At 32.1% G+C, this 26506-nt stretch overlaps 1 protein-coding gene across 1 annotated transcript; it reads left to right on the top strand.

The window, feature by feature from the left end:
• The first annotated feature begins 11940 nt into the window (after positions 1-11940).
• Positions 11941-26321, top strand: LOC111697483 (venom metalloproteinase 3). The gene is made up of 13 exons (XM_023467503.1): positions 11941-11997; positions 14456-14495; positions 18149-18200; positions 18696-18816; positions 19449-19498; positions 20384-20433; positions 21509-21570; positions 21740-21789; positions 22295-22340; positions 22877-22934; positions 23785-23865; positions 24895-24968; positions 26219-26321. The coding sequence occupies exons 3-13, from the start codon at positions 18150-18152 to the stop codon at positions 26308-26310; spliced, it is 735 nt and encodes a 244-aa protein (XP_023323271.1). The 5' UTR covers positions 11941-11997; positions 14456-14495; position 18149; the 3' UTR covers positions 26311-26321.
• The last annotated feature ends 185 nt before the right edge of the window (positions 26322-26506 follow it).

Genomic DNA, 26506 nt, shown 5'->3' with positions numbered 1-26506 from the left:
ATTAAAGATAGTTTAACAAGAAAAATAAAAAATGCCAGAAAAATTTCCTTTAATTTTTATACAATCATCGTCGTTTATATCAATACGATAAAGACGACTTTCGAGTTCAAATTTTGATTTTTACCAAGCTTTTAAACAAAATGGGTACACAATACACATATAAACATAGAAACAAAGAGAAGCTGTTAACTATCAGCTTCTCTATGTTTACTTGTAAACTGATAATTTGAAATCTTGTTAGAAATCAAAACTTAAATAGAAAAGTCGTCTTCGTTGTATTGATATAAACGCCTACAACTGTAAAAACCCCAACATCATTTACAATTTTATGAACAGGCGTAAATACTACTTTGAAGCATGGATCTACACTCTACCAATTCCGAAAAAAGTAAAATAATGATTTTTTATTTGAAAGTATCAACTTTGGACTCCTAATTCAATTTTTGAATCTAAATTTTGAATTCTCTAAATATGTGATATTCTTGTTTCTGTAATAAACAGGGTTAACAAATTCGAATTAAGGTCGTTCTTAATTTAAGACTTTTAGATGCTTGAATGTGCTATACACAATCCTCAGAACCCTTTTTGGATGCATCTTACAGTAACTATATAAGCGTAATTTCAATTGACGTGCACAGATGGCAATGACAATTGTTTGGATGATTTTAAATCCAGTTGGGTGGATTGCAAAGATGTATAAAAAAAACTAAAAAAATTATGCTTTATGCATATTCGTGAATAAAGCCCGAACAAAATGGAATTTAAGACTACATTTCTTCGACTATTTGATATTCTAGAAACTCAGTATATTTGCAGTCAATTTGCAAGTCATCAAAGATACCACCTTGCAAATTGCAATAAAATTGCACCATTTACATGTGTCAATAAATAAAAAAATGAATTCAGTGTGAAAATAACGCTTTTAAATATATAAATTCTAAATTATGGAGCCTTCATTTTTATTTTTCGAAGATAGAATATTAAAAATTCAAGGTAATTTTATTAGAACAAAAATTAAGTAAAAATAGCAATTGTGCATTGAATTTTGACAATTTCTGCATTTTTCTAGCTGCATAAATGCGCCAGTCAATTTCAAAGAGAAACGCAAAAGATTAATTGATTTTAAGATGGAGAAAATAGTGTTAATTTCATCAATATTACTCAGACAAAGGTTTTAACAGTACCATTGTGAATCCAAATCACCACTCTATAAAAGGAATAGAAAGCAAAGTGAAATTATAATCAACAGTTTCTTTTATTTGCCTTAAATTTCTAGTTTTGTTTTTAAATTGACAAAAACAAAATCTTTGCAAACTAACCCCTCCCCCTTTTTTCACCTTGATTAAAAGTGTTAGTATTGTTATATAGACCGGAGAAAATTAAAGATAAGATCATGTTGCAAAAACCTCACAAAAACTCGCCAACAACCTTGCAAAAACAAGGAACCAATTTTGCCGTGTTAGATTAGATTGGCATGTAGTATGGGTGTTCCTGGATTCTCATTAATACGTATTACTATATGTATTACTGTGACACCATATGTTGTATTAATGGGACACCATATGTAATGAAAGGGACACCATATGTATTAATGAGTCACCATTGCATATGAATTAATGGGACACAATTTGTATTAATAAGACATCATATGTATTAAAGGGACACCATATGTATTAATGAAACACCATATGTATTAATGAAACACCATGTACTAATGGAACATCATATGTATTAATGGGACACCATATGCATTAATGGGACACCATATGTATTAATGGAACATCATATGTATTAAGGGGACATCATATGTATTTCTGGTACACCATATGCATAAATGGGACATCATGTGTATTAACGGGACATCTTTTGTATTAATGGGACACCATATGCATTAATGGGACACCATATGTATTAATGGAACATCATATGTATGACATCATATGTATTTCTGGTACACCATATGCATAAATGGGACATCATGTGTATTAACGGGACATCTTTTGTATTAATGGGACATCATATGTATTAATGGGACACCATATGTATTAATGGTTTACCATATGTTTCAATGGGATATTATACGTATTAATGGGACACTATAAGTATTAATGAAACATCATATTTATTAATGGGACACCATATGTATTAATGGGACACCATATGTATTAATGGAGTTCCATTAATACATATGGTGTCCAATTCATACATATGATGTTCCATACATGCATAACAATTGGACACCCTGTATAAGGACAAATTGTAGTTTTTGTTCGTCAAGATTTTCATCTGTATTGGATTAAGGTTTTATCAATACTGTCTGTTTGCCCGTACTGGGTTGTCGTCTGTATGTTCGGTTTGCCTGCTTGTCTGCCCCTTCGTGGTCAATAAAAGGCTGTATGGCTTGGGCTCAAGTTGTGTGTGTAAAGTGTGTGTCTGTTTGCAATCTTAAATGTCTGCATGTGATATGCTTGTTTATGTGTATGTATCTACTAGGGTGGTGTGTGTGACACGACACTAATGGCGGGAAGAATTTAAAAAAAAAAAACCCTCCATTCCAAAAAAAATGTGAAGCCCCTTTTTGTGTTCGTTTTCCTCCTGATCTTTCTTTTCTACGGATTAGATTTGATTTTGTTTTGATTTATTTTGAGCTGGTTTTCATGGTCGATTTATAATGACCGATATAATGGCTATAAATATTGTAGATGACCATCTGAAAGGTAAAGTTTTGCGATCTTGAATACAAATTGCAAATTCGGTTGACGTGCAGGGGAAGTAAGAGGGAGGGTACTGGTAGGGGTAGCATGGGAGGAGGGGAAAGTTAAGAGGGCAGGGGCGGATACAGGATTTAAGTTAAGGGTGGATGCTAGGTTTATTTTGGAACAAAAAAATAAAGATTTTGGAACCAAAAGATACGCCGATTTTCTTTCCTTTAAATGCTTTTGAGAAGATATTCTGAAATCTGTCAATTTGTGATCAGCTTAACTACGCTCATATATAACAACAAAAAACTTGTAATTACGTTCATTTACTTATCTGTAACATAAAACAAACAAAAAAATAATACATCTATTGATTACGGTGTCAGAGAAATTATATGCCTCTTTTATCAACGAGAGTGTTTGAGTGTATTTTGTGAAACAGATACCAAAGAATGCTGATATAGTTGCATCAGGTTTGATATTGACTACAGCTTTATTGAATGGAATCCCGATGAGACCCGAGACCATTCTTTTCTTCTTGGAGAGCTACGTCTGAGCCATGTAAAAGAGGGCACCTCTTTCTTAAGCAAACCTCATCTAAATGTTACGATTTCAGCTCGTTTTTCGCTGCACCTCATATTTTGTCTGGGTATCAAATTCACATCCCCCCCATGTAGTTTATTTTAAGGTTTCTCATGGTATTGAAGTGAGCAGCTTGGAACGACAGCTTCGCATCTTGACAGCAAAATTTGAACCAAAACGGAATAGAGAATATTTATTCGCTTTTTCTGTGCCAAAAAAGTAAAAAGTAGAGCACCTTTCCTACACTGTTTATGGAGTTCTGTTGCTAAATCCATTGGAGCCAATTGAACATTCCTTTCAAAAATGGTAATTAACATTTACAAACATTAAGTAAATGTAATTATTTGATGTACTTACCAAGTTTAAACTTAACATTTGTGATCTATTGGATATTTCTATCTTTATATTATAACTTTGAGCATGGGACTATTACACATGTTACAGTATTGTTAGGGAATTACGCATGATAAAACACAAATATCTAATTCTAGTAAATGTAATTTTGTTTAAAAAAATAACAGTTTTATTTTCTGTATATAATTCAATTTTACTTTCAACTCAAGAGACCTCTTGTGGTAATATTTGGAACTGTGCCTATCTCATGAAGTTAAAATATAAATGTATATGCAGGGGAGGAGGAAGGGATTTGTTAAAGTTACAACAGCTAAATGTGGAGAGGGGGGGGGAGGGGAGGAAGTTAAANCCATTCCACTGGAATCTTAATTGATTTAAACCTTATTTCCCATTCCACTGGAATTTTAATTGATTTCTAGCCTTATTTACCCTTCCACTGGAATCTTAATTGATTTAAAACCTTATTTCCCATTCCACTGGAATCTTTATCAATTTCTAGCCTTTTATCCCATTCTACTGGAATCTTTATCAATTTCTAGCCTTATTTCCCATTCCACTGGAATATTTATCAACTTCTAGCCTTATATCCCATTCTAATGACATTTTAATCGATTTTTAGCCTTTTATCCCATTCCACTGAAATGCTTATTAATTTCTACCCTGATTTTCCATTCCTCTGGCATTTTTATTGATTTCTAGTCTGGTTTTCCATTCCTCTGGAAATGGGAAAATGGGAAAATGGGAAGAGATACACTGACATGCCAAACGTCAAATGACCAATTTTCTAATACTATGCTGATGTTTTGTTTAAAGAATTTTAGCTTTTAGAGTCTCATAGATACTTTTTCTATGCCTCTATTTTAAACCTTGTACGGTAGTTGGGTATTGTGATTGTCTATCGGGCCGGCATGGGTTGTGAACAAGTTTGCTCCCACCCTCTCCCCCTTTTATAGTTTTTACCTTCTTTATGTAATTTTTGAATTTTTGAGTTTTTGTAAAATTTACTTTGGAAATTATTTGCATTTGTTTATCTTTTGTATCAGATAGATTGACACATCACGTACGCTCTCGTACAAAAGTTGAGCAAGCAGCAGTGTGTCAATTACTGCTTTTAATAAATCAGAAGATTGGAATATTACTATATCTGTGTTATCTATAAATACATCATCTGCAGTAGCTGGAAGAAGGTGACTTTAACGTGTTGTGGTTGATTATATCTTTGTCATGTATATGTTGGAAGATATGCTTGGTATTCCACCTGCGTCAAGGGGACGGGGATTTACCAGGATCGGGGGTATAAAGAGAGGGGGGGGGTATACTAATCCATCTTCTATTCATCCATAATTCATGATTTTCATTTTATTCATTCATTCATTCACCTAATATTATTCATTTTTAAACATTTCTCTCTCCTTTACCCAACGTCTTCGTACTTTTCTATTGAACTGATTTATTAAGAGTTATAATCGGACAAACAAACATACAGACAAACAATAAAAACCAGAAAACTGTGGAGTAGAAATATAATCGAAACATTAAAAAGATACATTTTTCCTTATCCATTAACAATGTTCTTATTACTACAACGTGATAACAATTAAACTCTGAAATGGGAAGACGACTTTTGAACTGAAGATACGGTTATAAACAGTCCAAAATGCATGGTACTCAGTAATTTCGCAGTGTAAACAGACCTATTTCACTAAATTAGTGAATTAATAAGTGTCTAGTAAAACTTTTGATTTGTAACACCCTCAAATACACTCCAGAGGTAAAATATTGAGGTTTCAGATTTCGTATGTGAAACATGTAGTCTTTCTGTGAAATGGTATAAAGTTTGTCTATCTTTACATAAAGCTGCAATAGTTATGAACAAGTTTAGGAATTTGTGAAATTTGGAAAAACTAAATATGAAGTCTTAATCTAAATAAAAGTAGACTTTATAATCCAAATTGTTAATGCACTATTAAAAACTTTATGATCATGTTGAGATTTTTCGTAAAAAGGCTTTTGTTGGATATTGAAGCCAAATATTTGTTTATGGATATCGGATTGCTGGTTTAGAAAACAGGGTTGAGGAGCCTGTCAGCCCTGGCATATCAGGCTCGGATACGATGTTGATTGGCTAAGAGGCCATTCTACGAATAATGCGGCTCCAGAGGTCAGTTTGTGGGGCTCATAGATGCTCTGCACCCCCTCCATACTGAAATAAACAATACACAATACACATACTTATTAATGTATAGCTAAAAATGTCTACAGGTGTTTTATACGTACCCCTAACTCGACCTGGACCCTGGTCAGTGGTCACGTTATCCCTAATATTCCCTCTGTTTATCCTTCAAGAGTTTAAGATTGTATCAGTAGAATGGTATTCATTATTCTACATTATACCTCAAGGAGAAATGTTTTACATTTTAATGTGTGATGGGAAGGTAGTAAACGTAAGGACATCTGGGAGAGGAAGGAGGTCCAGAGCCGCCATGAGCCCCGCGAAATGACCTCTGTAGCCTCCTGATACGTAGAATCACCAACCAGTCTTGTAAGACAGTCTCCGTGCCTCTTGCTACGTCTCCAAGCCTTCGCATTTTGACCTCCGCTTTCTGTATCTATTTTTTAATCAACTTTTATGGCTTAATGAACCAAAAATCTAAATATTTTATCGGAGACTAAAACTGCAGGGCATGAAGACAAATTTCGGAGGCTTGGAGAGTTAGCTAGAGGCGTAGTTACGATTTCGTGGGACTTGAAGGGCACTCTGCGTATCAGTAGTAGGCTCCGGAGGTCGTTTCACGGGGCTCGTGGCGGTTCTGCACCCCCTCCCTCCTGGGAGTTAAGTTCTACACTGGTTTTCCAAAGATTTACCTTTTTACAAGATGTCCTTCAACATATTGGCATGGAATAGTAGTGGTTTGGATTTCTACCGCAGCTCAGCTCTAAATGGAGCCCAAAAGTCCCATGGAAACCATTGATTTCACTGATCCAGGGGGGAAAAGAGAACAATTTTTAAACGATTTTTCTTAAATGGCGACGAGGGAAATGTGGAAGGTATTGGCCAAAAAATACATTTAAAAAAAACGTTTCCGGTGCAATTTTCTACTGAACTCCACTTGCTATGCTTGGCCAAATGATGCAACGTTTAAACAAAATTGTTAATAATAAAAAAATGCTCTTTGATGTCTCTATAATAGTGCAAAATTCGAAACGCCAATATCCTTAAAGAAAATGAAGTTATAAACCTTTCGGTGCATTATTTAAGGTCTTTATAACTTCAATGGGCCTAACAGCAATGTCAGTCAAAAAACCGGGATTTTACGTACGTTGCTAAACTTCTTAACTAAAATGTCCAAAGCTCAGCCGTCTTCGAAGATATTAAACATTTTTTTTAGCTGTGCAATTTTAACATCAATATGGGCATCTTTTTATAAAAACATTTTTGAAGGTTGCATTTGCATTTGTTAAAGCAAGAGGAATTAAGGAGAAATTGCACCGAAAACGTTTTTTTACTGGATTTTTGGGCCAATACCTTGCACATTTTCCCCCAAAAAAATACTTTAACCACTCCCAGACGAAAGCTGACGAAAGATGAAATTGACGCAATTCTCACCTATTTCTGAGTATTTGAACCACCAAAAAACAAAAAATATCGAAAAAAATGTCAAATATTGTTTTAACTAAGTTAAATGATTTCTAAAATGGTATCACTCTTCAAAATCCCATTAAATTATCAGAGTTAACCCAATTTGTCTGAGAATGGTTAAAAAAGCCAAAAATTGCGGGTATTGGACCTGGAGTAGGACAGACCTTTGGACATTTAGCTCCGTTATCCAAGTCTTGATCTTATCAAGCATATAAACCAGTTACCAGTTATCTCCGGCAGGGTGTGTCAGAATAAAGGAAGAGAGAGACGGAGCGGTTGTATACAGGGTGTGTCAGGATAAAGGAAGAGAGTGACGGAGTGGTTGTATAAAGGGTGTGCCAGAATAAAGGAAGAAAGAGTCGGAGTGGTTGTATACAGGGTGAGTCAGAATAAAGGAAGAGAGAGACGGAGTGGTTGTTACAGGGTGAGTCAGAATAAAGGAAGAGAGAGACGGAGTGGTTGTATACAGGGTGTGTCAGAATAAAGGAAGAGAGAGACGGAGCGGTTGTATACAGGGTGTGTCAGGATAAAGGAAGAGAGTGACGGAGTGGTTGTGTAAAGGGTGTGTCAGAATAAAGGAAGAAAGAGTCGGAGTGGTTGTATACAAGGTGAGTCAGAATAAAGGAAGAGAGAGACGGAGTGGTTGTATACAGGGTGAGTCAGAATAAAGGAAGAGAGAGACGGAGTGGTTGTATACAAGGTGTGTCAGAATAAAGGAAGAGAGAGACGGAGTGATTGTATACAGGGTGTGTAAGAATAAAGGAAGAGAGTGACGGAGTGGTTGTATACAGGGTGTGTCAGAATAAAGGAAGATAGAGACGGAGTGGTTGTATACAGGGTGTGTCAGAATAAAAGAAGTGATCTACGGAGTGGTTGTATACAGGGTGAGTCAGAATAAAGGAAGAGAGAGACGGAGTGGTTGTATACAGGGTGTGTCAGAATAAAGGAAGAGAGAGACGGAGTGGTTGCATACAGGGTGAGTCAGAATAAATGAAGAGAGAGACGGAGTGGTTGTATACAGGGTGTGTCAGAATAAAGGAGGAGAGTGACGGAGTGGTTGTATACAGGGTGAGTCAGAATAAAGCAAGAGAGAGACGGAGTGGTTGTATACAGGGTGAGTCAGAATAAATGAAGAGAGAGAGACGGAGTGGTTGTATACAGGGTGTGTCAGAATAAAAGAAGAGAGACGGAGTGGTTTTGTACAGGGTGTGTCAGAATAAAGGAAAAGAGAGATGGTGTGACTGTATACAGGGTGTGTCAGAATAAAGGAAGAGAGAGATGGAGTGGTTGTATATAGGGTGTGTCAGAATAAAGGATGAGAGTTACGGAGTGGTTGTATACAGTGTGTGTCAGAATAAAGGATGAGAGAGATGGAGTGGTTGTATACTACAGTGTGTGTTAGAATAAAGAATGAGACTTTAAAAAATACTGCACGGAATTTGTTTTGTCTTATTTCCTTTTTATTGGCTTCGTTAAAACTGTAGCTTCTGTCTGTCATTATATAAACCATTCCAGAAAATTTTAACAATTTAATTTTTTTAATAGGTCTCAACTCTCAATAAAGTTTCATCCTATGTTTGTAACCCTGTAATTTAGATATAATTAAATAAAACACTTCGGCTCAAAAATCATAATCTAATATCTCATAAAAATGTTTTCAAACTTTTAAAGTTATTTCGTTGACACCATTACAAAATTCAGTTTAACTGTAATCTTTTCTTGGAGTTGGGGTTAAAATAAAACCACGAATTTACTCAGTCAAACTTAATCAAAAGTCTGGTTTGATTGTTTATATTAAGACTATGGAAATCTAGACTTAAGACTACAAGCTTTTAAACCGCGCCCTCTGTTTGTAATAAAATTATTTATGTGACATGTTGTCAACAAATTCTATAAAATGTTTATTATTCAGTTTAGCTGTTGAGACACCATGTTTATTTTAGAACTTTTAGATGGTTCTGGTGTTTTGGTACACCATATTACCCAAGTTTATTACTTTATATTTGTTGGGTGCCTCTTCACATGCATTGTATATAAAAATATTTTTAAAAAACCTAACTTAATTCAATAAAAGTTTTTTAAAGAATAAAAACCTGCTCTTTTCCAAACAAAAATCCAGGGTTTCCATGTAAATCATAAAAATTAAACTTGTTTTATATTTATTTAGATTATTCATTTAATAAAACAACCTAAAATGGAAACATTGCCAAATAAATATTGATATATTTAAACATTTCAGAAATGAATGTGAGCAATATTTTTTCATTAGGCTTGGTCTACTGTCTACTTATACAGGTACAGATACAGGTACAGGTACAGGTACAGGTACAGGTACAGGTACAAGTACAAGGATTGTAATGTGTCCGTAAATGACAAAGGACTGTATGTGTCCGTAAATGACAAAGGACTGTATGTCTCCGTAAATGACAAAGGACTGTATGTGTCCGTAAATGACAAAGGACTGTATGTCTCCGTAAATGACAAAGGACTGTATATGTCCGTAAATGGCGAAGGACTGTATGTGTCCGTAAATGATGAAGTACTGTATGTGTCCGTAAATTATGAAGGACTGCATGTGTCCGAAAATGATGAAGGACTGTATGTGTCCGTAAATGACGAAAGACTGTATGTGTCCGTAAAAATGACTGTATGTGTCCGTAAATTATGAAGGACTGCATGTGTCCGAAAATGATGAAGGACTGTATGTGTCCGAAAATGATGAAGGACTGTATGTGTCCGTAAATGAAGAAGGAATACATGTGTCCGTAAATGACGAAGGACTGTATGTGTTTGTAAAGGACGAATAACTATATGTGTCCGTAAATGACGAAGGACTGTATGTGTCCGTAAATGAAGAAGGACTGTATGTGTCCGTAAATGACGAAGGACTGTATGTGTCCGTAAATGAAGAAGGACTGTATGTGTGTCCGTAAATGAAGAAAGACTTTATTTGTCCGGAAATGAAGAAGGAATACATGTGTCCGTAAATGACGAAGGACTGTATGTGTTCGTAAAGGACGAATAACTATATGTGTCCGTAAATGACGAAGGACTGTATGTGTCCGTAAAAATGAAGAAGGACTGTATGTGTCCGTAAATGAAGAAGGACTGTATGTGTGTCCGTAAATGAAGAAAGACTGTATGTGTCCGTAAAAATGAAGAAGGACTGTATGTGTGTCCGTAAATGAAGAAAGACTGTATGTGTCCGTAAAAATGCAGAAGGACTGTATGTGTGTCCGTAAATGAAGAAAGACTGTATGTGTCCGTAAAAATGAAGAAGGACTGTATATGTGTGCGTAAATGAAGAAAGACTCTAAGTGTCCGTAAAAATGAAGAAGGACTGTATGTGTCCATAAATGAAAAAGGACTGTATGTGTCCGTGAATGATAAAGGACTGTATGTGTCCGTAAATTATGAAGGACTGCATGTGTCCGAAAATGGTGAAGGACTGTATGTGTCCGTAAATGACGAAGGACTGTATCTGTCCGTAATTGACAAAGAACTGTATGTGTCCGTAAATGCCGAAGGACTTCATTTGTCCGTAAATGAAGAAGGAATACATGTGTCCGTAAATGACGAAGGACTGTATGTGTTCGTAAATGACGAAGAACTGTATGTGTCTGTAAACGAAGAAGGACTGTATGTGTCCGTAAATGCCGAATGACTGTATGTGTTCGTAAATGACGAAGAACTGTATGTGTCCGTAAATGACGAAGGACTGTANAACATCAAATATATACTTTACAGGTACAAGGACAGGTAGAAGGACAACATCAAATATATACTTTCTAACTTCACAAATTTCAATCTTAAATATTTTTGAAAAGTCTGGGAAAAATTACCATCATTGAAGTACTATCGGAGACACCAAGCTTTATTTCATTGGTGAACCATGATGTTCGTTGGAGACCTCTAGAATGTGACACCTCCAAAACTTCATCTGAGACCAGAAGGTTATCTTCATTGCAAAACTGTGATTCTCCCATACAAATCATTGGGTTGCCAATGAAATTCTTTGGGTCTCCAATGAAAATATTTGGGTGTACAAAATTCAGCTCAGGGTTTCCAATTAAAATCTGGGCGGCTGAAAAGCATGAGGTCGCTATAGAAAGGGTTTCCATCGAATAGCTTGGGTCTCCGATGACACCCCAATGAAAACCGTCCCCCATAAGTTGAGGATGGGGTCTGTAATAAAAATTAAATTCTCGGTGTCTTCGATAAAAATAAATTGAGGCCTCCAATGAAATGGGAAAATCGGTTCTCGAAAATCGAAAAGAATGCCAAATTTTGCAAACAAGTTTCTAGGAAATATCACACAATTTCGCACTTGTTATTTGTTAGTTCGCTGGAAACCCTACCATCAGTAAAATTCAATTTTTCATTTCTTTTTAGAGTAGATTGGCCTCCACTGATTTTATAGAGTTAAAATCCCTCGGATACAGGTATTATTATTATTATTATTATTATTATTGTTCATCATTATTTGGAANTCTAGAAGACTCTTTCATATATTTGAAAAAAGGTAGTTTAAGGTAGTTTAAAGATTAAACGATACGATACAAACACTGCAGTGTTAGGGTAAGCAAAGGTTAAGGTAAAATGTAAAAAGTAAGATTTATCATAGTATTTACTATTTTGAAAGTTTAGAAATATTAAAAAGTTCATGCCTTCTGTTCCTGCAGGGTACACTAGGAGAAGATTTTGTACTTCAGCCAGCTAAAGGAATTCAGAATATATTATCTTTTATTGAGTTTTATTGGAAATTACTATTGTATTGCAAACCATATGATTTTTTTGAGGAGGGTGTCCCAATATGCTTGGGAATTTACTAATGTTGACCTTTTTTTTGTGACAGTTTTAGATCCGTTCTATACGAGACACAACACCGAAAATTACTATCGCCTATAGCAATTTCAGAAATTGATTGAATGATAAACTTGTCCAGTATACAAAAACAAATTTTCATTTTCTAGATACAGAGCATAAATATTTTAAACAACCTTCGTAATCCCTTACTTACCAAACTCGTAGCTACCCTACCCTAGGCATTTCAAAAATAGTCATTATTATCGATATTAGTTTTATTATTATCAATCTTATGTATTATTAATTATTTTTCATTAATCACATTTTTATTTTTTTAATTGAAAACCTAAAAACTTTAACATTCTTGTTTAGTTCTACACCCCTGATACATTATAATGTTTTTAGCACATAAAAAGGAATTGAAACAAAAGGGGACCCTCCTTAGCCACCTGTGCAAGCCCCCTGTATAACCTTTCCTAAAATGATACTGAATATATTTTACGCATTTTTTATTTTCCAAAAAAAGTATATTCTATATTCAGTGTAAAAATGTAACAAACAACAGTCAAATTTATATTCAAGACGAGAATGAGTTTTTTTAGAATCGATTTCTTTAAAAAGTTTTTCGATCATTCCAGGCCTCAGGAACATGTTAAGGCCGGCTCTAAAACCGAAATTGGCTTAAATTTTGTGTGACAACTCCCTCTACAGAAAGGTCTATGAACGGTTTGAAGTAAGACAGTTTGCCTGACAAAATGTCTATTTAAAAAATGTTTAAATCTAAAAATGTTTACAGAAAAAACAGCAACATTCTGAGTTTTATAATTATAAAGAAAAAATGGCCTCTTGGAAAGAAAAATTTAAACGAAAAAAATTGTTGCTAGAAGAGATGCGCGAAGCGCCCTGAAAGCCTAGTTTTAAATTAGTGTAGAATCCCTGTAAAGTACACTGAGATTTATGGTTTTTATCTAGGTCTTCAGAAACCAGCTTAGTGACCCCAGCCTGAGATAAGGACAGGGGGGGGGGGGTCAGGTGTTGAACCCTTAGAATTTTAAAATAGTAAACGTGACTGTAGCAATTCACGTGAGTTAAACAACTTAAGAAACGTGAGTTATTATACAACAGAAGCCGTGAATTAATGCGATATTTAACGTTTAATCGCACTTATAGTAAGTTAGTAAACGTGAGGAAACGGTTAAACGAATTTTCTTATCCCATGAATTAAACGATCTAAACGTACAGTGAAAAACGTGAGGTTTACAAAACACAGTGCGGTTATGTAAACTACAAAGATGTGACCAAGGAATTGTGACCATACTGCATTCTGAAAATACACCTGAGCCCGAAATTTAAAAAAAAGTATTGTTGAATGAAACTTCTGAGTTTCCTTTTTGGGCTCTTAACATTTGTGTAGATTTCGATTTAAGAGATTCGAAAAAAATGAAGATTATGAATGAACTAAATAAAATAATATTTCAAAACAAAAATATTGATATTCACAAAACCCCATTCGTAAAACCCGGGTTCTAAAATTGGTTTTCACAATGATACCCTGTTTCTGAGCCCAAAACTTAACATCCTATCGTAATGAAACCCAGTATCGGAAACCCGTTTAAATGAATGGGGTCAGGCAGTTTTGTAAATACCAATATTTTTGTTCAGAAATATTATTTAACTTTGCTATCAGGGCGCTTCGCGCCCATGTTCTATTTCAATTGTGAATATTTTCTCTTTGTTTACATTGTAAAACAAAAACAAATAAAAAATTAGCGGATTTTGTAAAAAAATGTCGCGCATTTTTAATTTTTTATGAAAAATTCAAATTGTTAGAGGCTAATTTTTGAAATTTTAATTATTCATAAACCCACCCTAGGATCATGTGAGGTCCCACAAAAAAATTGGGCCCGATCATTTCAGCCATTTTGACGTTTATTGGATACAAACAAGCAGACAAACATCAAGACACCAAGACACCCAAGCTAAAATTATATATATTTGTTTACTGATTTCTTTTAAAATCTACGCTAATGCATAGTATAAGCATAAATATCTTTATTTGGTAATTATAAAATTCCAATAAATTCTAACCTTTATGAACAACTTTACAGGGTGTTGAAAGACAAATTCAAAAAATATTTTTGTCAAAAGTTAGTTAACCATTTAGAAAACAAAACTCTCCAAATTTCCGGTCATATTAAAAGCATAAAATAGGCGCCCACATTTACAAAAGGCCTTAGCGTGGTGTGTCTTATTTATACTTAACAAAAAATTGATACGTGCAGTGGTACACCCTGTATAAGCATGTGTGTAAAAAAACATTAATTTTGACTAATTTGTTGAGGCCCAACGTATATTTTGATTGATGTACGTTTAGTGCAAGCGGACCTAGAGAATACATCACAGCTGATCCCCAGGCAATATAGCTTTATTCTTCATCTCTTATTCATTCATTCATCTTTTCATACCTTCTCATTCATCCTTTCACTTATACATCCTGATACATTAATCTTTTTTATTTTATTTATCCTCTTTCATTCATTTATCTTTTAATTTGTCATGCCCTCTCATTCAGGCATCCTCATTCATGCACTCTAATTCATGCATCCTCATTCATGCATCCTCATTCATGCATCCTCATTCATGCATCCTCATTCATGCATCCTCATTCATGCCCTCTCATTCATGCATCCTCATTCATGCCCTCTCATTCATGCATCACCATTCATGCATCACCATTCTTTTGTTTTCTCTTTTCATCCTTAATTTTATCTTATTCATTTATATCATCCTAACTTCTTATTCAATCTTCTCTTTAACTTCATTCATACCATCCTAACTTCTAATTCATTCTTCCCTTTAACTTCATTCATACCATCCTAACTTTTAATTCATTCTTCCCTTTAACTTCATTTATACCATCCTAACTTCGCATTCATTCTTCCCTTTAACTGCATTTATAACTACTCTCCCATATCCCAAATTATTCATACCGTCTTAATTTATATTTTCTCCCCGGACTAATGATATCTATCACAAAACGTTTAGAATGGAACAGGGTATTATTTTACCACTTATACAAAGATGATGAAAAAGTATAAAATACCAAGAACGGAAAAATGTTATCCGGGCAAATTATAGTGAATAAATTGGCCATGTAAGCTTCTTTAAATCAAATCCAAAAGTGGTAAAAATCGATCAATGTCGAGAAATGAGACGGATAAAAGTCGACACCTAAAAGTCAAAAGTCTATTTTTTGGTTGAGAAAAAGTTAAATTTTGTTCGCTGGGTTTCATATTATCATCATCTTCATTATTTTCTTTATTCCTCTGCATCTTGAATCCTGACCTGCGGTGTCTGGGCCGCTTGAGATTTAATTAGAAAAGAACAAAAACCTTTAATTTGAATCTACACAACGGTTCAATCTGACCAAAGTACATTTAGTAACGCAAAACCTATCAATCAAAATGAACATTTGCCTTTAAGAAATGATAATTTTCGTAATGATAAATTCTTGATTAAAAGATTCAAGCCATTGGTTTCTGTAACTTTAAATAATCTATGATTTTTTACCGAGAAATCTGATTTTTTATGTTTATTTATATGTGGCCTTTTTGACGTGGCCCTGCTTTTTTAAATCACGTTTTTTATAAATCTTTTTTTTATTATAGATGACTTAAATTAATCTTAATTGTATTCCTTCCAGTGGGGTAAGGGTGATCATCATTCGAATTAAGCTAATCACCCAACGGTGGTCGTTGCATTTTCACTTGAAAACAATATTGAAATAAAAAAATAAATCAAAATCGTCCGTACGGTTGCGAATTGACGAGTATCGGAGAAATCACCGAACTGAAAGACCACCTTTTTAAATTTCATGTTATACATGATTTTTTTTATTTACTGCTGAATTCAAATCTGAAAAGCCCTTTCAAAAATGAAAATTAAATAAGTTTAAGTTAGAAAACTCATCAAAAACATTAAAAAGTTAAAAACAGATTTTTGGACCGTTATTTGGCTAAATTGCAATTTCATCAGTTCCTTTAATGCAAAAAAATATAATTTTTTTGTTTTAAAATTTTTTTTTTTTTTTCATAATTTTACAAATTACAATTTCTAATCGAATAGAAATTGATAAATACATGTTTTTAATGATAATAATAGTTTTTCCCAATATTCTTCTTTGCTATCCTGTCTGTCCACATATTCACTTTATTTAACTATAAATAACTGCATTATCTGCAAAAATATAAAGTTTATAGTATAAGCATAAATATCTTTATTTGGTAATTATAAAATTCCAATAAATTCTAACCTTTATGAACAACTTTACAGGGTGTTGAAAGACAAATTCAAAAAATATTTTTGTCAAAAGTTAGTTAACCATTTAGAAAACAAAACTCTCCAAATTTCCGGTCATATTAAAAGCATAAAATAGGCGCCCACATTTACAAAAGGCCTTAGCGTGGTGTGTCTTATTTATACTTAACAAAAAATTGATACGTGCAGTGGTACACCCTGTATAAGCATGTGTGTAAAAAAACATTAATTTTGACTAATTTGTTGAGGCCCAACGTATATTTTGATTGATGTACGTTTAGTGCAAGCGGACCTAGAGAATACATCACAGCTGATCCCCAGGCAATATAGCTTTATTCTTCATCTCTTATTCATTCATTCATCTTTTCATACCTTCTCATTCATCCTTTCACTTATACATCCTGATACATTAATCTTTTTTATTTTATTTATCCTCTTTCATTCATTTATCTTTTAATTTGTCATGCCCTCTCATTCATGCATCCTCATTCATGCCCTCTCATTCATGCATCACCATTCGTGCATCCTCATTCATGCATCCTCATTCATGCATCCTCATTCATGCCCTCTCATTCATGCAGCACCATTCATGCATCCTCATTCCTGCATCACCATTCATTCTTCCCTTTAACTTCATTCATACCATCATAACTTCTCTTTATTCTTCCCTTTAACTTCATTCAGAACATACTAACTTCTTATTCATTTTTCCCTTTATCTTCATTCATACCATCCTAACTTCCAATTCATTCTTCCCTTTAATTTCATTCATACCATCCTAACTTCTCATTCATTCTTCCCTTTAACTGCATTCATACCATCCTAACTTCTAATCCATTCTTCCCTTTAACTTCATTCATACCATCCTAACTTCTAATTCATTCTTCCCTTAAACTTCATTCATACCATCCTAACTTCTAATTCATTCTTCCCTTTAACTGCATTCATACCATCCTAACTTCTCATTCATTCTTCCCTTTAACTTCATTCATACCATCCTAACTTCTAATTCATTCTTCCCTTTAAGTGCATTCATACCATCCTAACTTCTCATTCATTCTTCCCTTTAGAAAGAGTACNCAGTATCGTCCGTACGGTTGCGAATTGACGAGTATCGGAGAAATCACCGAACCGAAAGGCCACCAAAAAGCACGTTTTTAAATTTCATGTTATACATGATTTTTTTTATTTACTGCTGAATTCAAATCTGAAAAGCCCTTTAAAAAATGTAAATTAAATAAGTTTAAGTTAGAAAACTCATCAAAAACATTAAAAAGTTAAAAACAGATTTTCGGACCGTTTTTTGGTTATAACTTCTTTGATTTTTTATATTTGCTAGTAATAGCTTTCGAATCTAAATTCAGCTTAAAATTTCCAAAGAAATTGTGTTAAATGAAATTTTTGTAAATATTTTTTTCAAGTGAAAACGCAGAAACCTCTGGTGAGCGGTTAGTTGATTTTTAAAAAGTCATAAATCAATCACACTTAATGGGGGGTCGATTGCAATTTTTTCATCAATTCCTTTAAGGAGAAAAATAAAATATTTTTGTTTTACAAATTTTTATTTTTTATTTTCTTAATTTTACAAATTTACAATTTTTAATCGAATAGAAATTGATAGTGACATGTTTTTAATGATAATAATGCTTTTTCCCAATATTCTTCTCTTGTGTCCTCTCTGTCCACTTATTCACTTTTTTTAACTGTAAATAACTGCATTATCTGCAAAAATATAAAGTTTAATTTTCAGTATGCTGTGTCCTGAATGTCTTCCCCTTGCTCTGCATACTATTCTAAATCAGGTTTATTTCATGCAAATTTCAAGATTGAAATTATCATATTTGTAAATGTTAGTTAACATGGCAGAATCAAAGAACGGTGAGAACTAAGTAATCGAACAGTTAAAGGGAGTGACCGGCTATGTAAGGTAGTTGAACTGAGTATGTAGTGTTGTGGAAAACTTCTTTCGGATTCATTTGAGACTCAATAAACTTTTTAAAGATCTGTAAATCCTGAGTTTGAGCTCAAATTCGACGTTCAAAACGTTTTCAGAATAAGATTTTTTTAATTATAAATCAAGATAACGAAAAATAAAGTAAAAATTATACATTAATCTAATTAGATGGTTAGGAACATATTTCTCAACGGAAATTTGTCAATAAAACAATACTCAGTTCATCTACCTTACATAGCCGGTCACTCCCTTTAATAGTTGATCAGACCAACCTTTAACTATGTACCGTTGTGAATCAAACATACCTCTGTAAAATGAAATTACGTTTACAGTCCCTTTAAAGGTGCCAGCTCCTGCAGTAGAGGATCCTGGAGACTATACGGAGCTAGAGGATTTTGATCCCAAGGATTTTAGCAGTAGGAGAGGAAGGAACATTCCCTTCGCTGTATATCCGGAGATTTTAGGTAAAAAGTACATTTTTAAAATAATCAAAAAGAGATAAATCTAGTGGAAAATATTATTGAATTAAACCATTCTGTTACAACATTTTTTTTGCAGTTTTTTCTGGATCTTTTATAAAAATCTTATAAAATGAATTGTTAAAAATTCATCGATGTGGTAATGGGTTGAGCTGTGGACGTTATCAATCAAAAAACTAACGACCTGAAAACGATATTTGCCACTTTTTATCTAGCTGGTGTCACAATTCTTTCTGATTTTGCAGACCTATTGAATTTTTCCCCTTGTCCAATTTAAAACTAAATCTCCCATTTTTTGTTACATTTCTAAGATACAAATATGGGAACTAAAAAACAAAACAAAAACAATTTTCATCTTAAAATATCCAGCGTGTCATTTTAATTCTGACAATTATATAAACTGCTTGAGAAATACCATCTTGAGGAAATGGCATTTATGGGATTGAGAATTTTTGAATTTGAGTATTTTTGAAATACATTTCGCGGATTTGTTTTATATGAAAAACTAACATTACAAATCTTTAAAAAATTTAAACATTCCAAAAACTGTTAGAGTTATAGCTGTTTAAAAATTGTCAGAATTAATGTTCATTAATTATCAAGAATTTTTATTTTAGTGTTAGCTGATTATGAGTTGTACAAGAAAAACGATTACAACATTCAAAAGGAACGTAAATAATTTATTTTAAGTTTTTAACAATCTTTTGCGTCCTAAAGAATTTTCCTTATTAAAATTTTTTTTTTTCCAAATGAACTAAGTTTTTGCCAAAATCTCAAGTCTTCCAATCCCTATATCTTTGAAACCTGATGTTGTAAACTTGTGATATTTCAAACTTAGATTATTTTATCTTTGAGAATTCAAAGTTTGAAATTGCTCAGGTCTACAAAATTAGGCTTTAAAGAAATAAGGATTAGAAATCAGAGTTTGTGGCAAAGAATCAATTCCTTTGATTAGTTTAACCGGCAACAGGTCCAACTTTTTGATCCAAAGTGACAGCATACAAATAGTTGAGTAATTTGTTTCATATGTTTAGACCTTCAGTTTTAGTTCGCCAATGGACATTGACCTCCATGTTTAAAATCTATTTATCATCTTTTGGGCTTCTAAATTATAATTTTGATATTAATTCATTTTAAAACGTTTAAAAAACTACTGAAATTGTCAATATTTATCATTCAAATTTTAAAACGTTTTAGAATCAATGATTTCCATTTTGTATCCTTAAAAAAGTTAATTAATAGTAGGGGAGTGCAAAAACTGTACGCTTGTAACTTATATAATAAAAAAATATTTTATTCATAAAAAATAAAGGAATTGAGTTTTTGCCACAAATTCAAATTTTCTAATCCTTATATCTTGGCAACCTAATGCTGGAAACCTTTGATATTTCAAACTTAGGCTATTTGATCTAACAGCATTCATAGTTTGAAATATCTAACGTCTATGAAATTGGATTGCAAAGATATAGGTATTAGAAAATCAGAGTTTGTGACAAAGACTCAATACCTATAAAACCAAAAACCCCCAAAAAAAAGTACGCACATTTTCCAGACGAAAAACTACGTGGCATCCTTTATGAACGGTGTAAATCTACGCTTCAGGAATACTTAAGAAATTTTTCATTTCTTTTTAAATGCTTCACTTTACATATTCTTAATATTCTAAATATTCAGATACTTCTCTTACACTTTGCCAAAAACAATAGTTTTTTTCCAGTGATTTTTTTTAGATTATAAATGTTGTTTAGTTTAAGTAAGCTTTGAAAGAATATAATTTTGAAATGTTGGAACCTTTTTGGAGGAAAACTTTTTTTGGTCCCAAAATTTTTTTGATGTACTAACTAAGTTGGCAAAAAAACCATTTTATAATATTCAAAACTTACAGAATTCTTCTTCAAGTCTCCATAGATGAAAATTTACTTCGTCATGCGCTGTTTAATTAAAAACCTGGTCATAATATTTTCTGAAATCAAAAATGGTGACAGCGGTGTTTTTAATTTGAATTAAAAATATATCTTTCAATGCATTTAAACCTTCTTTTTAACCCCCCTGATAAATCTTGCATAATTTCTATTATTTAGTAGGTTTGAAGTTAAGAAACTTTGCACAGTTTTTTGTTCGCAATTTTGTAAAAGATTTTTTTTTTAAAGAATTCTGTCGGTTTATACACATTATTAAACTGTAACTAGGACTTTATAAAGTGCAGTGAACAAAATACGCTCGTGCACTCCATATCTGGTATAGGATCAACACTAACATTTAAACAGAAATGCAAATAGATTCTAGTACAATAGATGACAGCGTAGAATTTGTACACTCGCAGTACACCTGTATTCTTATAACGTCACCAGTGTCAATTTAGTTTGTGTGTCCGAAAATTTTTTAATAATAGTGATAATTTTAGAATAAAGTGCTTATCTTACAGTAAAATAATGCAATTGTATGTGTTCTTTATTTTCTGTTTTACACTTTTTATTTAATCTTGGAAAATATGTCAACTAATGAGAAATTTTTTTGTTTTCCTTGTTATATTTGACACTTGTGACGTCGTGTATAATTAGTCAATTTCTCTGTTGCCCCTTGGTTGTCACCTATTGTACTTGATAATCTATGTGGTTTACCCTAACCCCTCATTTATTTGTACTGTACTGTATATTTATCTCTAAGTGTACTGCAGATCATTGTATTCTCCAAGTGTAAGTTTACATATCTCTGGTATAATTGTTGGAACCTCCTCAGGTAATTTTCAAATTGATCAAAATAAAAATCCCGGCAAAAACTTTTTCGCACTTGATAATACTTACAATGACATAGATAGATATAATCTCATAGTTAAAGTCGTCATCATGTTCTACAGATTGATGGGTCCCCCTGTAGTACATTATTTTAGTGATTGATTGATTTCTAGGTTCTTTCTCATTCATGGGCAGAAGTATACTTAGCGGAAGTAGATTAGAGGTAGAAAATAAATTATTTATCCAATATAAAAAACAAATTTATCTGTTCAAATTACATTTTTTTTAATTATTTAATTTGTTTAGGTTATTTGTTCTTAGAATTTAGATATCGTATTTATTAATCAAATTATTTATTTATTTTTCATTTATTTAACTAATCTTTTGAAATTATTCAATATGTTCAATTTATTGATTAATAAAATTTAGCTATCGTATTTATTTATTATTTTTTTTATCTTTTCAAATACAGCTTTAAAATCATTCAATTTGTTTAATTTATTGATTCATATCATTTAGATATCCTATTTAGTCATAAAATTTTGTTTTATCTATTTAAATAATTTATTGATTCATATCATTTAGATATCAAATTTAATAATTTATTTAAGTTCACTATTAAATCTATTATTTCTTTATTTTGTTTATTTCATTTTATTATTTCTTTTTAAAATGTTTAAACAATTAACTTAATTTAATTAAATTTTTTATTTTGTATTTAATTTTAGTCGAATAAGGCTCTCCACGATATGGGAGTATATTTCTATAACTCAGGCTAGTTGAAAAACATTAATAATCATATTTTATGTAACCATACTAAGGCAGGAACATGGGTCCAGGACCAGGGGGGGGGACATGCAGAAATTTGTTTTCTTATAAGTTGTGTGTGCTCCATCATGATAACCAGAAAAATGTAGAGTAAGAAGACAATACTAGCAATACTGCAGTACATTTGATATTGTTACAAAGCAAATAGCTTTTTTTGTAAGTTATCAAATCACTTATTAACTTAAATAGCCTTGTTCAAAATGCACAATTGTGCATTGTAATTCCTATCCCAGAGTTTTCTGGTTATCACTGTAGCAAATGTTGTGTATGCTTGTGCAAAAAATGGTTGCTACCAGTGAAAAGTTGTATTTCCGCAAGGAAAAAGATGTTTTTGCCCTTGGGAAAAAATGTGTGCTATTGAAAAAATTCCCGTGCTCGTGGAAAGAGTGTTGAGTGTGACCTTCGCGAATATTACTTTTACCTTGAAACAAGTTGTATGGTTGAAAATCTTTTTAGAATTCACGTTTTCATCTAAATTGTAGAATCCTTATATCCTCAGTATGATATGGTTCTTCTGCTAACTGGACTTGATATGGCCAGGTTAGTTTTGTTTAGTCTTTATCTCCTATATTCTCAGCAGTTTATTAAATTAGAGATATTTGGGCATATACATATTCAAGATTTTTTCATAGAAACCTCTTCATACAGACAAATTTATAGGATAGCCCCCCCCCCTCCCCCTTTAGTATTTAAAATGTGAGTTTTTTAGTATTCTGAAATGAAAATATACCATATTAAGTATTTAAACCTTATTAATATTATATTACCCATTGCAAATTTTATTCCAGCGAATAATCTTTTATCGTTTTATGGGAAAGTTGTTAAAAAAGATTAAAAGCCAACAATGTAAATGTTATGCACATTTATTTATTTTAAACCATATTAATTTTAAGTTTAATACAATTTTTTTATTTTTTACACATTTCACTTTTTAACGTTTATTTTTTTGTTAACATTTTACTAGATTGTTTTTTGTTTACATTTTCCAATTTTTGTATACATTTCATATTTTTGTTTACAGTTCTTATTTTTGTAAACATTTTCCTATTTTTGTTTACATTTTCCTATTTTTGTTTATATTTTCCTATTTTTGTAAACATGTTCCGTTTTTTGTTTACATTTTCCTATTTTTGTTTACATTTAATATTTTTGTAAACTTTTTCCTACTTTTGTTTACATTTCCTATTTTTGTTTACATTTCCTACTTTTGTTTAAATTTCTTATTTTTGTAAATATTTTCCTATCTTTGAAAAAATTCATCTATCTATTCCTTGTTTACATTTTCCTTGTTTATATTTTCCTTGTTTACATTTTCCTAGTTTACATTTTCATTGTTTACATTTTGATTGTTTACATTTTGATTGTTTACATTTTCCATTATATACTTCAGGGAAAGGTTTGGCGTGATGAGCAGTTCAACGTCAGGATACGCATATGTTGGAGGAGCGTGTGTCAAGAACGTAAGATTAGGGTAGGTTTCCCACAATCATTTTTATTCGTTTTGAAAATATTTGCTTTTATCAAATTTACATTGTATTTGTTCTTATTTTTTGTATTTTTAAAATCACAACTATTGAATCCAACATCACATTTCTTTCTACATGATATTAAAGCTGTTATTTTGTAGAAAATGTTTTTTTTTTAAATTAGAAATCACATGGCTCCACTATAATGCTATGTGAAAATAATTTAATATTATAGATTAGCGCACATATTTTAGCTTCAAAATTTCTTAACTATTTAAACCAAAAAGGATTAGTAGTAGATTCAAATATTATGATAAAAAACGGAGAATGAAAAATTTAGAAATGTCAAAATATTTGCATCTGCCATCATTTAAAGAATATTGTTAAAATTAAAATTCAAAAGTAAATATTCAAAATATTCAAAATATTCAACTAAATATTCATTTATTTTTACACAAAAAAAATTAAGAAAATAAGAAGAACGAAAAAGATGTATTTTAAAGGTTTAAAGTTACAACCAATACGAACTTAATACGAAGCTTAATACGAACCAATGAGTTTTGCAAGAAAGTATTACTTATGTCAGAAATACTGCAAGTTTACTAAAAACTTTGATAAATGAATGGCTACAGCTAGAAACATAGAATAACGCTTCTAATTTAATATTTAGCGAATCTAAGGTCTGTTGAAGTTTTGTCTAATGGTTTTTCTATTTGTAAATATCGTTATTTTTCTTTCTTATATATTTTGCTACCCCTTTCAGAGGCTTTACAAAAGAAAGTTTAAAGACAAAAATTGCAATACAAACTAAGCATAGTTATAAGATTCCATGAATTACACCGATTACAGAATGCAAAAACATGTTTCACTTGAAAAGTTGTGTTTCAAACTGCTGGTCTATTTGCTCTACACATGTCAATAAGATTTTAATTTTTTAACACTTTTCCAACATTTAATGCTGAAAGTTATCCAAAGCTTTTCTGAAAGTTTTCTCTGAAAAAAGCGTTAAAAATATTTTAAATTTTAATTGCCAGGAAAATATCCAGTGTTGCAATTGTAGAAGATACTGGCGGGTACTCAGGAATGATAGTTGCTGCTCATGAGATAGGTAATTCTTAATATCGCTATCTGAACATACAGGGTGTCTACACAAAACATGACAGAAGCAAGACAACTTGAAGGTCGTCTTTGATCGTTGACATAATTTACGGCATTTATTCATAAAACAAAATTTAAAGTAAAATTCTTGAGTTTACAGTCACAAAATACCCTTAGTCTTGGCATTCCCAAAATGTGGTCTACCTTTTTTTGGGGCTGTCAATACTACTTGAGATATATTTAGTTTTGTCCAGATTATATATTTTTTCTTCTTTCTCTTCTCTTCTATTTTCTACTCTTCTCTTTTATTTTCTTCTCTTCTTCTTTCTAATTTTCTTTATTCTTTTCTTCTTTTTCTTCTCTTCTTTTATCTTTTCTTCTCTTTCTTCTCTTCTTTTTTCTTCTGTTCTACTTAATACTCTTCTCTTCTATTTTCTTCTTTTCTCCTTTCTTCTTCTATTTTTTCTTATCTTTTCTTTTTCTTCTCTTCTCTAATCATCTGTTCTCTTATCTCTTTTCTTCTCTTCTCTTATCTTTTATCGTCTCCTCTTTGTTTTCTCTTTGTTGTTGACATTTAACCGGTCTTGAGATGAACAATGCAGTACGATCCGTTGTTATGATTTTTCTCTTATTTGTTTACATTTCTAGCTTGTAGACCTAATTGAAACGTACTGCGTTTGTACTCCATAACTAGACATTTGATCATTTGGCATTTGATATTTTGATATTTTTTCAAATTGTCAATATCTCCGCGTAATGTTGACAAATGACAGCACAAAAAGGCAGACCACATTCTGGAAATCCCAGGAATAGGTTAATTTTGTGGTTACAGTTTTAAGTAAGATACATTTGATAGAAGGTTGGCGACTTAATGTCTCCAATAAATTCAAAGGACAAAGACAACTTTCAAATCGGCTTGCTACTGTCATGTTTTGCATTGTTCCATTCTTGCACTCCGATCTATATGTTTTTATATAGATATATTTATGCACTGCAACGATCTATCAATTTAAAAAAGTTATATTTATGAACTTTAGTTTATCTGCTTATGGTGGAGCTATAGAACTTGTAAAGTATCTAAAGTAAGAAAAAAAAAGTTTTTTCTTTTTTAAGTTTGAAACATATTGAAATTGTCAACATAAAAAGATGGAATTCAAATAGTTAAAATCTTCTCTCACAAAATGTAAACAAAACCCACTGCAGCAAAATTTTATGATTGATGGATAGTTTAAAGAATTAATTCAACATTTAATATTTTAGGTCATCTTCTTGGGTCCGTTCATGATGGTGATTATTCACCATCATACCTTAGTGGTCCAGGTTATTATTATATATTTTATTATCATTATTAGTAACTTTGGATTAGCTCTTTGCTCATATAAGCATATTTATGTTAGCTATAGCTAGCCAAACGGTTGAAAATTGACTGTCATTTTTGAGGGAACCCTTGGGTATCCCGGGGGTAACAGGCTAAAATAGTTTTTTTTCAAGCTGTATTTTTTTTTAATTCCATGGGCAACGCCAAGTAATTTTTATTTTTTCAATTTT

This window comes from Eurytemora carolleeae, unplaced genomic scaffold (assembly GCF_000591075.1).
Source record: "Eurytemora carolleeae unplaced genomic scaffold, Eaff_2.0 scaffold240, whole genome shotgun sequence".
In the NCBI taxonomy this organism is placed as follows: domain Eukaryota; kingdom Metazoa; phylum Arthropoda; class Copepoda; order Calanoida; family Temoridae; genus Eurytemora; species Eurytemora carolleeae.
The sequence above is the reverse complement of the archived record's forward strand: the minus strand, read 5'-3'. Positions and strand labels throughout refer to the sequence as shown.